Source organism: Hibiscus syriacus, unplaced genomic scaffold (genome assembly GCF_006381635.1).
Source record: "Hibiscus syriacus cultivar Baekdansim isolate YM2019G1 unplaced genomic scaffold, ASM638163v2 tig00116997_pilon, whole genome shotgun sequence".
Taxonomy (NCBI): domain Eukaryota; kingdom Viridiplantae; phylum Streptophyta; class Magnoliopsida; order Malvales; family Malvaceae; genus Hibiscus; species Hibiscus syriacus.
Genome location: NW_024063513.1, coordinates 4,615,977 through 4,630,430, shown reverse-complemented (window position 1 = coordinate 4,630,430; position 14,454 = coordinate 4,615,977). Strand labels below are relative to the sequence as shown.

The 14,454-nt window shown below is 33.6% G+C and overlaps 1 protein-coding gene and 1 pseudogene across 1 annotated transcript; both read right to left on the bottom strand.

Annotated features, from left to right (window-relative positions):
- Positions 1 to 1,587: 1,587 nt before the first annotated feature.
- Positions 1,588 to 5,541, bottom strand: LOC120194351 (annotated as a pseudogene).
- A 6,138-nt stretch (positions 5,542 to 11,679) lies between these two features.
- Positions 11,680 to 12,491, bottom strand: LOC120193872. The gene has a single exon (XM_039196295.1). It carries the CDS (start codon positions 12,416 to 12,418, stop codon positions 11,810 to 11,812), a length of 609 nt encoding a protein of 202 aa, XP_039052226.1. The 5' UTR covers positions 12,419 to 12,491; the 3' UTR covers positions 11,680 to 11,809.
- Between the last annotated feature and the right edge of the window lie 1,963 nt (positions 12,492 to 14,454).

Here is a 14,454-nt window from a genome sequence, read left to right as displayed (position 1 = left end):
TGACACGATTCGTACCATCAAATCCACACCCAAAATGTCTAAACTTCAATCAGGTCCATACAATTCACATCAAGAAAATTCATACTATGTCTGTCATTTTCTAGAACGAAAAAGCAAGAGAAAAAATCACCCTGGTAGGTACCGATTGTGATTGATAACTAGCTGGTACTAGAATTCAATTCATATATTAGGCACTTGAAAATGCTTATCATTGCCATTTGAATTTCTGTGCAATTTCTATACGGTTTAAGCGACAGAATCTTCGGTAGTTCATACAGATAACTACAAAGTGATTTTGCAATTGTTACACATACGTTGTACGTATATTCATGCACATCTCTATCTTTTTTTAGAATAAGTAACAAAGTCCATTTCATCTTCAAGTTACAATAATGCAGCAGAGTATAAATATCACATTGAAGCTTACCTTCCCAACAAGTAACCCTATAATAAATTGAACATCAAATCCATTTTTTCTCTTCTCTGAACACAGTTAAATAGTTAATGTTTAACATTTATCAAAGAATAAAAGAAAATTCATTTCAGGTTTCAATCTTTCATAATCACCATGTACATGTAGTTGTTACAATTTAAAATTTTAATGGCATTGTCACCTCCAACTCCATGACCAAAAAACCAATTCCCAACTTCCTCCGCCACTGCTCGGGCCATGAAAATGGTCCAGTGAAGAGGTTAAGACAACAAACTTTTTTATCACACTTGAAAAATGTTACTGAATACTACTAGGGATCAAGAAAACCTAATTAAATAATTATGAGAAACTTGTCATTAGAATCTGCTCTAAACTAAAGTGCCTAATAATCGAGACTATACATACTTAATAAGATCCATCATTTTGAGCCTTTTGGAGACAGCAGTCGAACATTCCAAACAATAGAATGGAGGACACCTTCAATTAGAAGCTTCTATACTGTAGTTACAATAAATTAAGAAAAAGCCCTTATTGGTCAAAATTTCTCTAACCCTAAAGAGAGCAAGCAAATTCAAAGGGCCGAGAGTTCCAGCTTTTACCATATGAACAGTTGCAGGGTTTTGACACACCCATATCTTCAGCAATGTCTCCAGCAAGACCTCGACGAAAGAATGGGAAAGCTTATGAAACCGTTCGCCCATAACAGACAGAAGCTATGTATAGATTTTTTGCCCACTTATCCTGCAAGATCAATCGAGAAACTTTAAGAGAGTGTGAAATTAGTGTGACATAGCATGCTAGGAAATGCCGAAGTTCTGAGAGCTTCTTGTGTCTCATCTGCGGGCCGCCTCCTTGGCACACTAAGAACAAAAGCAGCCTGGTCCCAAGTTGCTGCAGTAGCTGTTAATTGATATCCACAATCCCACCGTTGATGGATTCCTTCACTAAGATAAAGGAAGTCTAGTTCAACCTGGAACAAAATAAAAAAACACTAGTCATGAACACTTCTTTTACAGAATGCAGTTGGATAAAATGCCAAGTAAAATAACGATCACCTGATCAGAAAATCCAGCACCACGGGACATTACGACCCCCCATCTGCTATCAGAGGTGACCATAGAGGTGACATAGAAACCCTCTCTCCATTTTTTGTCAATCCACTTGAAAGGAAAGGACTCACTCACTTTATGACTGCTGAAAATATGAAGTACTTGAATACAACAAATCAAAGCTAAGCAAGCGGAAGCCAAAGAGATTTGACGAAGAAAATAAGATACTGGATCCCTGCATACCTACCTTTTGACATTACTACCAAGGATCCCCCATTCGTAGCCCCTGCTATAGTGCTAATATAATAGTTCTCCCACTGCTCCATTATCCATTCCTTCAGACACAACAAAACAAAACAAATCAACCAATGCTAGAATCTAAATTCAGAATAACCATTAACTACCGGAATACAAACGGCAGATAACAAAAAGTATAATAAACAAACTAAAGCTAGAGAATTGCACCATATCAGCAGAAAATATGTACCTTATGAAGGAAATTATGGTGAGAGTTCATAAACTTGTGCAGAGAATCTAGTCCCAGAATCCATTATAAGGGCCCATAGATTTTGACAGGAAGCTACACAGCTAATAAATAAACCATCTTCATTCCCTCCAGTGCACATTCTGTGTTAATTGGACGGATATCAGGATTTGGGCCAACAATCCCATCAAAGAGAGAGATATTTTGCGTAATTAGGTTCTTCATCAAACTTCAAGTTGACCACATGTTCAACAAAATGTTTGAAAGGAGCAGGACAGAAGCAACACAAGGCCTCTGGAGATGTTGACGTCTTCTTCTTGTATACAAGGAAGCCTTTATTCTCTCCCTGGCATCATGTTAAACAATAATAGTAAAAGATTATTCGCATGACGAAATGCAAACTAGATAATTCGAGTTAAGAAATTTGATAGTATTGAAGGAACAACCTGGTATCCTTGCCAAGGTAAATGACCTCAAAGAAGGAAAATAAGTGTATATGCAAGAGATTCTAGATCATCTCTCCTGCTACACGTTCTCCCTAAATGAGTGTGCACACTGGCATACCGGACTGTTCCCCTAAAGGACAAAAGTGCTCATTTACATAAGGTAGCCAAGCGGTTTTACATCAACATCTTATAACAATCATGATAGCAGTTGTAGTACCTAAAAACATCTGGCCTCTGGTCATATTCAACATGCAAACCCATTGAATGATCTCGCCACCTAGATGCTGTTTGTCAAAACAGGTTAGGATTGACGAGGTACTAATTTATCCAGGATTACTTAACGAAATAAATGATATTACAAATTACCTAATCCAAGATCTACAAGAAATAATTTTTTTTAATCGGGAGTTCCCACAGGACCTAAAAGAAAATTATCGGTCTTTACATCTCCATGCACATAGCTGCCCGAAGCACCAGAAAAAAAAAACTATTAATAAGTTAACAGAAGCAAGATATGATCAAGTTAAGAACTAAGATTTTTAGCTTTTATAAGATAGATTTAGTCATTAGAGAGCCAGAGAAACTCTCTTGCTAAGCCATAGAACAATCCCAGGGGAGGGATAGGGGGTGCAATGCTTTCAGACCCAAAAAAAGGCTAGGGGGTTTCAGAGATTTAATAGCTTACCCTCTAGAGTGCATCTTCTCCAATATGGATATTGCTTCAATAGCAATTCAAGCAACCATTTCTATGGACATTCTGTAGGTAAGAGCATTTTTTAATTAAGCAATTAAAGAAAGGGAAGAAGAAGAAGATTAAATATACTAGCTGGTAAGCAATTAAAGAATATATCTTAGTTTACTAGGACTCACGTATGAGAGTTATTATTCCAAACGTCCCACAGGCTTGGACCAAGCATGTCCATAACCTGCATAAGGGTTTGAAGAAGAAAGCCATTCAATGCCTAAATAGCAAAAGCAGTACAGATTGCAAAGGAAAAAGAATAACAAGAGAGTAGAATAAACACGTACTATCACATAATAGTCACCTTGGCTGCCCTTATAGCGAACTCGAGGTATACCATGACTTCCAGCAAGAGTGCTGCACCAATGGCCAATGAAAAATGAGTAAATAATTGCAAATATAATTAAATATATATAAGAAATGCAACTGAACTTACTTGTAAACTTGCCACTCAGATGGCGGTCCACAGTTACATCCTTTGCTGGTTCTCTGCTCAAATTTCAAGGCAACCTAAAACATGACACATAAGAGTTTTAAGATCACACTCTTTGTTATTGTCAAAGAAGATCAAAAGCCATGTTTATTAAAAATGAAACAATAACACACCTCTAAAGCCCCAGAACCATTTCTATCAATTGTATTCGTAGCCGAAACACACCTACCAACATAGACATGTCCAAAACCACCCTTGTCCAACTTCCTTTCAATACTATACCAAGGGGACCCCCCCAACCTGAATCTGCAGCAATGTAAATAAAAAAACAAACTTTTAGAAGACATTCTGAAACAAAAGGTTCAAACAAAATCTTGTTTCTAGAAATTGTAGATCCCTATGTAAACTTGAGATATAAATGCAGTAAAAGCAGGAGGAAAAGACAACAGAAGACACAGTAGAAAGTAAAAACTGTCAAAAACAACTTTCGCTTTGCTCTTATTAGTCTTACAGAAGATGTAATCCTAAAAAGAGCACAATAAAAGCAAAAATGCTAGTAGTCAAACCAATATAGTAGAGAATGAGGAAATCGTTTTTATTATTGACTTATTAGCAGAAGATTATAAGATTTTCTTTAAGGACTTGAAAAAAATGATGAAGCATAAATGAAACAAAGTGCAAATATAGTGTTCATAGTGGCATTATAGCATAAAACATAAAAACATTGAACAACCAAAGATGCATACTTGCTCCATACCCCAGTTGCAAAGCCAGCACACACACAACCCTCTATCAGCATGCCAATCGCCATTAATCAAAACGATCGCGCAGAATAAAGAAAATCAGTAGTTTTTCAGGTTATTATACAGTGACTTGTTTTAAATCAGTAGTTTGAACAAATGTTTTAAATAAATGGTTTTAAATCATTGTGAAATCTTAAAAACATGACTTGTTTTAACAAATGCTTGTCTCCACGCACTCTACCATTGTAAGTCCACTAATTTCCAGAAATGTATAAATATATATTACACAATAACATCTTCTTTTTCACGAATGCAAAATGATACACTCTGAACACTAAAATTTCACAGTTATGCGTATCAACAATGTGGCAATCTTTTTCTTGTATATACAGATATCCGGCCAGAAGATGCTGGACACTGACAATGCTGAAAGAAAATGGAAGTTGGGACCGTCCATGTAAGTCTAGATTACAAAGAAAATCAAATCAGATTCAAGGTTTATTAAAACAATACTGAAATCAGAAGTATCTTGTAGTAAATAGTAACCATAATGAATTTAACCTACCAACTTGAAAGCAATATGATGCAAGCTAATTTCGTAATATAAAACCATAAAGCCGGAATTTTTAAGGAAATCTCGAACCTTCTCAGGTAGCGGTGCGGTACTTCCTTCATCCTCTCCAGGATCTCCCTTGTCTTAGCTCCGCCCTCCGCTATTGAACTCGTCCATTGGCTTCTCCGCAACTTCCACTTCCTTCGCTTCCTCTAAATCTCTGTTCTCATTATTCTTCTCCTCTTCCCTAACTGCCTCTTCTCCACCCGCCGCGACGACTAACTTCTCATTGACCCCTTGCGCCCGCTGTTTTTTATTCTTATTCTCCCCGTCGCCGTTGTTACCGTTTTTCAGTGGTGCAGCTACTGCTGCTGCGGCCGCATCTTCTACCGCCCTCCTCCGCCGCCTAGTCCGCGTCGCAGTAGCTTCCCCCACCTCGATCGGATTCGGCAGCTGCTGATGTTGTTGCTTCTGTGCTGCTGCTCGGCCCTGCGTGTTCCGCTACGCAGTTCCGGCATCGTTCACTCTTCTCCTCCCGCGTTCCTCGTCACTCGAAAACAAAACTCAAAGACCGAATTCACTCTTCTCTTCTTCTCCCAACAATCACTCAATGATACCCCGAATTACACCAATTTTCACTGGGGGGGGACGAAAATAGAAACTTTGAGGAATTATTATAATTATTATTAGGTGTATGGGATTAAAGAAGGAATTGGACAAAAAAACCGACGAATAGAAGAAAGAAATAAATTTCGGAGATTCGGTGATATTGAAAGTTGTCCAGATCTGTTGTGTACACAAAGAAAGTGAAGAGATTGGCTTTTATTTTTCAATTATATGATCAAAATGGAGGCGTTTTTAACCAAAATCACCTTAATTATATAGTATTATCTAGAAGCACATTTTCTTCTAATATTATTGATCTAATATATTTACGACAGAGTGATAACAAGGAGCGTGACTTGCATACGTGGAAGGAAGGTGCATTACAGGAACAGTTCCTTCCATGATTTTATTTGATGTGGTGTCATGTTGGGAAGGTACGTCCCCGAGCATTCGCGAAAAATTCTTACAGCTACAGAAAGAAGCGTTATAGAGCCCACACCATCTACATAAATACCATCTACCAACCTTTAATATCGCTCAATCGTCCATCTCTCTTCCCCTATAAATTCCCCCTCGTACAAACCACATCAAAAATACTCTTTTCTTTCTTCTATCAAGTTTTAAATAAATTTTGTTATAGTTTTTAGAAAGTAAGATTTTTTATTATATTATAATTATTCAATAGTTTATTATGTTATTATATTTTATTGTATTATTTTTGTATTACTTTTTGCTTTTTATTGTTATAAAATGGAAAATGGATTGTTGTGTTTAGATGAGAATCATATCACAAGTCATTTTGTTGATACAGTGACAAATTTAAATTGTATTATTTTAATTATTGTGAATGTTTTATTTATTTGATTTTTTCAGTATTAATTTATATTTTAATATGTATATTATTTATTTAATTAGGGAAATGATCGTATATTAGATTTATTTATACGTAATGCTAAGTTAGAGATACCTCGTTGTGCCTGGTCGTATTTAACCGAAACTGGATTCGGTTACATAGCGAAATATGAAGGGCACTGTAAACTTGAACCTGACCTTATTTCTGCACTGATTGAGAGGTGAAAACAAGAGACACACACATTCTATCTTCCGTGTGGGGAGTGTATTATTACGTTGGAGGATGTTTCTATATATTTGGGGCTTCTGGTAGATGATGGGGATATTATTTATGGTGTAGCGGATGATGATTAGTATTCCTTATGTCATGAGTATCTTGGAGGTGTCCCAACTAATTTCAACGGTGGTTGAATACTTTTATCATTGTTGGAAACAAATTTTCAACATTTGAGTGAAGATTGTTCCGAGGAACAAGCTAAAATATTTACTCGAGGTTGTATATTACAATTCATAGGAGGGATCTTGATGCCCGACAAATCTCGCAACCAAATTCATTGTATGTGATTGCGTCACCTCGAAGATTTTCATGTTATCAGTGCACTCAGTTAGAGTTCTGCAGTTTTAGCATTTCTGTATAGAGAAATGTATCAGTCAACTGATTATCTGAAAAATACTATCGGCAGATGTCTCATTCTTCTCCAGTCATAGACGTGGTATTGCATGCCCTTTTTATGTCCAATCATGAATAACTCGTTAGTCATCCTGTTATTGTTGAGGTAATTTCAATACTAAGTTCATATATAAATAATTTTTTTGTGAGTATATAATGAAATATTTTTTACATTGAATAAGTGGTCATGTACAATGAAAAATCATCGTGATATACCAGACGAATTGGAAGAAATTCGGTTACTCATTGATCAAAATGTTGGTACATAGGCATGTCTTTAAATTTTATTATTTATCTTTAGTTATCGTTATATAATTATAATATTATATATATATTTGTTTTAGTTTCAATAGCCTCCTTATTTTAATGAATAAATGAGGTTTTACATCCCATCTCACTTGAGTAGCTCATTAGATGTATGGATGACGGTGATCCCTCTGATATGTTACGCTATTGTTGAGTGGTATCCTATTGATCGCGTACTCCGCCAATTTAGTTTCATACAATATATTCCTGAAGCACCTAGGAAACTCGACAATATGCATAACATCGATAGACAGGGCAAAAAAGGATGTCAACTGGCTGATGAAGCACGGCGAGTGGATAATGATCTGGGAGGGTCTACGTGGACGCATTCCCCCCAGGGAGCCGATTTATATGGATCATTATTCGGTTGTGGTTGATTATTATCAGTGGTTCAACATGAATGATAAGTCATTCTTACTTTTCGAGAAAGCACGAGGCGAGAGCATTCATCGGCGTCGAGAAAAACATCCACCATTATAGTATCATCGTCCTCCGACTCGTAGACGGAGAGCAGACTCTTTCGACTTGTCCTCAGCTATAACACCGGAACCATTACAGCAGCCAGCGTCTACACCAGTTTATATTCCCAGCTCGCCATTATACATGGGAACATCGTCGGTTCAAATGACACCGCAACCGTGTCAGATAGCACCGCAGCCGATTCAAACGCCACCACGGGATTTTATGACACCTCCTAGCTAATATTATATTATCATGCTTATAGGTCCAGTGTGGGCTTCATATGCTGCTTATTTAGCATGTTGTGCTTCACCACAGACACAGACACTTCCAGCTCAGTATAGATCGCAGTCATTGATGTCGATGTTTTCGTAGTTTTCACAATTCTCTATGAGTGGTGGGATGGATTGTTATATACCTCTAGAGTCCTTATTCTATGGAGGTGCTACATCATGATCCGTCCCTCATCAACAAAATGTAATGCTAATGATGATGATGATCAGAGTGAAGAGGATGAACAAGTTATACTAAGAAACACTCATCGTCATCTATCCCCCAAGTTGGGCGTTTTGGTAAATTTTTGTATTCTGTTTTGCCTTTTGAGTCCAATGATCAATAACTGCCGGTTCCCTCAATCTTTCACAAAGGTGTATGCAGTTGCCACTCGGGCCTTAAATTTAATTGGGCGCCCGTGCCCAAATCGTATTCCAAAGTCAGTCCCTTTTCTTTTTATCACTAAATGTTTTATTAAATTTATTGATGTAACATTTTGAAGAAACAAACAAATATTAACGTGGAGTCCATGTAATAACTTGAGGCTGTGCAATTGAAAAATAAAAATAGAGAGATTAAATTCAAAATGCACGGATAGTATTAAGACTTGGAGCATATTATAAATTTACAAGTCAAAGTGGATACAATTATACTAGACCACTAGCCCGCTCCACTCCCTCATTCCGATGCTTTAAAAGTAATCGTGCTCAATAAACTTATTTTTGTCTGCCCCTGAAATGGATAAGATTACAAGATTCTGAATTATATTGGGCAAAGGAGGAAAAGGAACAAATCGATGCTAATCCATAAGTCCCTTCAAACCAAAGGTATATCCTTACACCGTATCTACTATTTTGGTATTTAATAAATTGAGACGGTGGTGGATTATGCTTTAAAGTTCATTAATCAGTCAAAATACAAGACAAAATAATTGAAGTTTGGAGAATCCGTAGCTCTTCTTTTCTTGACTAGTCACAAAAATATTATGAAAGAAAACAAACCAAAGTAGTTCATGATCATTTGTAGATTACAATTCTATGTTTTTGCAAATAAAAAAGAATTTATGATCTACTCCTAATTTATTAGTTTTACATAAAAGTATAATTATTTAACGAACCAGAATAAATAATTAACAACTCTCACATTTTTATATGTAAAATGAAAAAAACGAAAGGATGATGTTAATTTTGATTGATTTAATACTTATTAATTATAATTTTATACGGTGTAAATGAACCATATCCTTGTATATATAATTTAAAGAAAATACAATCGAAAAGAAATTACTTTATCGACATAAGCGTCATAGATTTACGTTTTAAATTTAGCAAAACAGCTAATATTGTGAGTTTTCAATCAAATAAATAAACAAGAGACAAGTCGGTATAAATTTTGTTTGCCAACTTAAGCATGAAGGATTCTCATATTCTAGATAACGTTGGCTTTCAACTACTCTTAAATTTCTTGGGTTTGAAAAAAGGGTACCTATTCTAACGCAAATTGAAATCCAATTTTGTTTATTTATTTATAATGACTATTTTAAAATCCAGCATTAACCAAACTTTTCAAGATAAGTTCTTTGTAATAATTATTATAGTTTAATTTTAAGATAGATTATCTCGTTTCTATCAAATAAATTATAATAAAACGTTAAATACATATTATTTTATTATATCAATAATTAAAATGTACTAGGAATTAAACTGGAAAAAAAAAGTGGGGAGGGGGTCTGTGGAGTTCAATAATAATGGAGCAGTGGCAGCCTTTCACCCCCACTGTCCCTTTCTTCTTTTTTTCGTTTTGGGTTGTTTTCGGGACTTTGCTTTTTACGATACCTAAAAATATAACAAAAATTGGGCCACGACTCTCCATACTAATTTTAATTTCACAAAGCATCCATTCCGATACGAGTGGGACCAGTATAGTATAATATATTATCAGTATAATATATAAGAAAATATAAAATTAAATATATTTAAGTGTTTAACATTATTTAATTTATAAGAGAAAAAAGTGTGAGTATAAATATTATATTAAAGCCTTAATACAAAAATAAGTGCATGAAATTTGCTTCGAAAAATGTTTTTGTGTCTAAAGAATTTTTCGCTTAAAATAGGTGCATAACGTTTTCTTCTTACTATTTTAGGTGTCCAGACGTTAATTGCCGTTAAAAATCCCCGTTAAGAGGTATGTCATGTTCTGGTATTTTTTATTTTTTTAAAATATTTTATATTAAAAATTAAAAAAATAACAAAATAGTGTCGTCGCCTCCCCCCGCGTTTCCCTCCCCTGCCACGGCCGACCAAACGGCAAACAACCTATCACCACATCCGATCAAACAGTCGATTACCACGATCGATCTAAGGGATTTTTATGGGTTCAAAACCCTAAAACAAAAATCTTCAATTACACCATTTTTTTTGGTGTTTTATTGATTGTGAAAGTATGGGGCTTTTGGTCGTGGTGGTTGGTTGGTCACACGCAGTTGAGTGTATGGTCAATTGACAACGTTGGTGGCGATCGACGGTGGCAAACATATTAAAATTAAAGTTTTAAAAGTTTAAGTTTTCTAAGATTTTTAAAAAAATAGGTTTTTTAAAAATAAAAAAATATTTTTTATTTTAAATAAAATTTTTAAAATTATTAGAATGTAACACGTGTTGCTTAACGACCAAATTTAATGGCGATTGACGTCCGGACACCTAAAAGTATAATGGAGAAAACGTTAAATACCTATTTTAAACGAAAAAAAAAATTATACACTAAAATATTTTTTAATACGTAGTTTAGACACTTAATTTTATATTAAACCTACATTAAATTATTAACATGAGTACATGACATATAAAATAACGGGAACAAATACCCCCTACCTGTCCTCCGTACAATTGTACTCCCTTTATGGTTATCATCTCAATCAAACTAAAATTTGATGAACTAAATTACATTTTTTAATGAACTAAATCATTAGCATTACCAACATAAATTATAATCTAAGAATTTGTAATATATAAAGATCATATTCAATGGTAAATTTCGCAAAAGATTTGGCTTCCTTTTGAATACTTGATAGGAAGACTTTGACAGATGCGTTATTTACCAAATTTCTCCAATGTTGTTTTTAGTATCAAGGTGCAGTAATTGATCTTCAATCTTTTAGGTTGAAATTAATTTGTTAATGGCCTAAAACTCAATCGTCGCTGTAAATATTCTCGGGAAAACTTAGCGACGCTTCTATGAAAAATGGGTCTTGACAATCCAAATAGGGATCTTATTACTTTGTTAAGCAAAAAAGGGATACGTAGAAAACGAGGAATTGTGATGTTGGAGAGCCAAGTAATGAAGCGATATTCTTTTCTTATGGTTATGTTTTTCATGTGAACTTGAAGCCAAATAACAAATCATAATGTTTATGTTAGATACAAGATATATAGATAACAATGTAAATAAGGCAGAAAAAAGGAAGTCTTCTACTGTATTCATGCAAAAAGTTTCACTTTGAACAAATACTTGTTTCTGGTGACAAAAATTTCCTTGGCATGCCATGAGTTTGAATTCAGGAGCCAATATACAGGACCAACTGATTAACATACATTAGTCAGAAAATATTTGTCGGTGATAGTAGTTTTCACGTAAATTTTCTTTTATTTGTTGATATCAATTACATAAATAAAATCCCAAAAATTTAATCACCCATATATAAAAATCTAATCGGGAAAATAATCATAAACCACATAGCAGAAGGAGCTCCCTTTATAATTCACTTATTTTGCTGCTTCAAATCCTTGTAAAACCTGTTGATGAAATCCTCGGCGGCCTTGTCGACGCAGTCATTTTCTTCATCCGCGTCCCTTAAAGGAAAAGGCGAGTCTGTTATTCTGAGTTGCCTCGCCAACGGGGTTTGTCCGAACCCTGGCAACATAGGAGAAGAGGCGACCACGTTGTTGTAGCTATCGTTCTTGTTGAGCATCTCCAAGGCAGCCTTAACGGCGTTCATGGTGGCCATGTCGTCGTCCGGGGTAGGAGGCGCGTGGATGCAGGTGAAGAAATGATGATAGTAGTTGTTAATGCTGTTCTTCTTCTTGGCGGCGAGGTTGAAAGGGAAGGTGTAATTCGGGGTGTTGCTGCAGCTGAACTCGTACTCATTGGCCGCCGTGGAAGATGTTGAGACCTGGCGGTTGTTGTTGTGGTGGTGGTGGAACATGAGGTTGTCGATGGCTTTGGCACCGGCGATCTTGCCACGTTTGAGCATCATGTTGAGATCAACCATGAGTTTTCTCTTGGATACAATTCCTCTTCTTATCATGAAGAGGACTGTTTTTACAATGCTCCATACTCTTTTGGCCGTCGCTGGTGTATTTTGTTCCATTTTCTTTCGCCTTTGCCTTTACTAATCTCTCTATTTTTCTCTCTTTGTGGCTTTTGAGAGAAGAGGAAATTGGTTGTTGTTTGGGTTTGAGGGGAAGAGGAGAGAAGGGGTATATAAAGGGGAAGAGAACCAAAGCAAATACTCAGCTTGCTTAAACGTGGGTACAGCGTAGGTTTTATTACGGCCATCACCTCTTTTCATTTATTCTAATACATGATTTTTTTTATTTTACAAGCCTTTTAACTATATGTGATATTTTATAATTTGAATGAAGTGAATTTTTATATTTATATAATATACTTTAAAAAATTATTAGTGAAATGATAAAATTATGTATGTCAATATATTTATACACTTGTTCAATTCTTTGAATAATATATTTTAATTGTTTTATTTAATTATGACCCGTAAAGTATAAAATTATTAAAATATTTTATAATAATAATTTTAAACAAAAACATTTTAATAATTTTTGAATAAATTATGACGAGATTAATTAATGATATTAATTTTATCAGAACGTTTATTAATAATATATATAAATATAATTACAATAATTATACCTAATAATCAATTAATATAATCATAAAATTATATAATTTACTCATTAATAATTTTATCAACGCAAGAAATCTTAAAAAAATAGCTATTAACAACTAGAACTTTTAAATAATTTTTTACGCAATAACCAAAGGGTTCACCTTGTATGGATGATGTTTTCGTTACTTTTATGGTTTAAGTTCCTTTACAAAGCATATTTGCTTTATTCAACGGAACTGGCAATAATTGTGTGGCGGGCTGAAAAGTACATGTATTTGGTTCACGAAATATAATATTATTTTTAGAAATAAAATTATTGGAATGTAACATTACTCTGAGAATGTTGTATTTCTTTGTTTGGTTTGGTTTGGTTTGTTTAGCAGAAATATAAGATCACAAAATTTGGTTAGAAGAATATAAGATTATTTGGATGCATATTTTACCAAATTATCTTTGTGAGATATATTTTTAACAAGTAAAATTTTAATATTAAATTATAAATATTTGAATAAAAAATTATAAAATATTTTAATTATTACGCTATCTAAGTTTAAAGAAAAAATACATTTAACATATAATTAATATAATTAGTATATCAAACTTATAATTTTAAATAATTTTTATAAGTATCATATTTATTTATATAAAATATAATATAATATGAAAAATAATATTATGATCTCGAGTGGACAACTATATTATTTTTTAATATATAAGATTTATTTTTTAATAACTCAAAATTAAATATTATCTTAAATAATTAAATTTTTACAATAATAATATTTTCACCTCATAAAATTATGAAATAATTAATATACTAAATATTAAAATAGAAATAATTTTAACTACTCAAATTTTATTAATATTTTATTAAATTAAATTCTTTGTATATTATTTTATTAAGTTTATAATTTTGAGTAAAGCATAAAGGATAAGAATTGAGAATGATCCATATGAAAAAAAATTATTATTTTAGGGGTATTTTTGTCTTAAGTGTTGAGAATTGTTCATTACCTAAGAATTTGGAGATACTGACATTCCCACCATTTTAACCCAAAAATGCTACTATTAGTAATAAGTTATTACCTGGTGATAATTTTTTCTGTGAACCAAACATGAGAATACAATTCCAGAAAATATCGTTCCATTGGTAATAATCTTTTCGACGAACCAAACACACCCTACGGGCAAATCAATGGGTTCTAAGAATTATTTGTGTATCATCATTTTGATAAAAATAAGAATAAAATTAAATAGTATATTTATTTGACACTTAAAGGTCTATGTTAATTAGATAAAATAAATAAATGACACGTTAAATAAGTAAATTATCAGTTTTTGTCCATTTTAGTAATTAAACATTAATTTTTTAAACTATATTTAAAGTTTAGTTTTTGTTTTATTTTAGTACTCGCCGTTAAAAACTTTAGTTTTTGTTTTATTTTAGTACCCCTGTTCAAAATTTAATGTTAAATTTTGAAGAAGAAAAATTGAGG

Coding starts and splice junctions, on each gene's coding strand:
- LOC120193872 (XM_039196295.1), bottom strand. CDS start 12,418: ATGGAACAAAATACACCAGCGACGGCCAAAAGAGTATGGAGCATTGTA.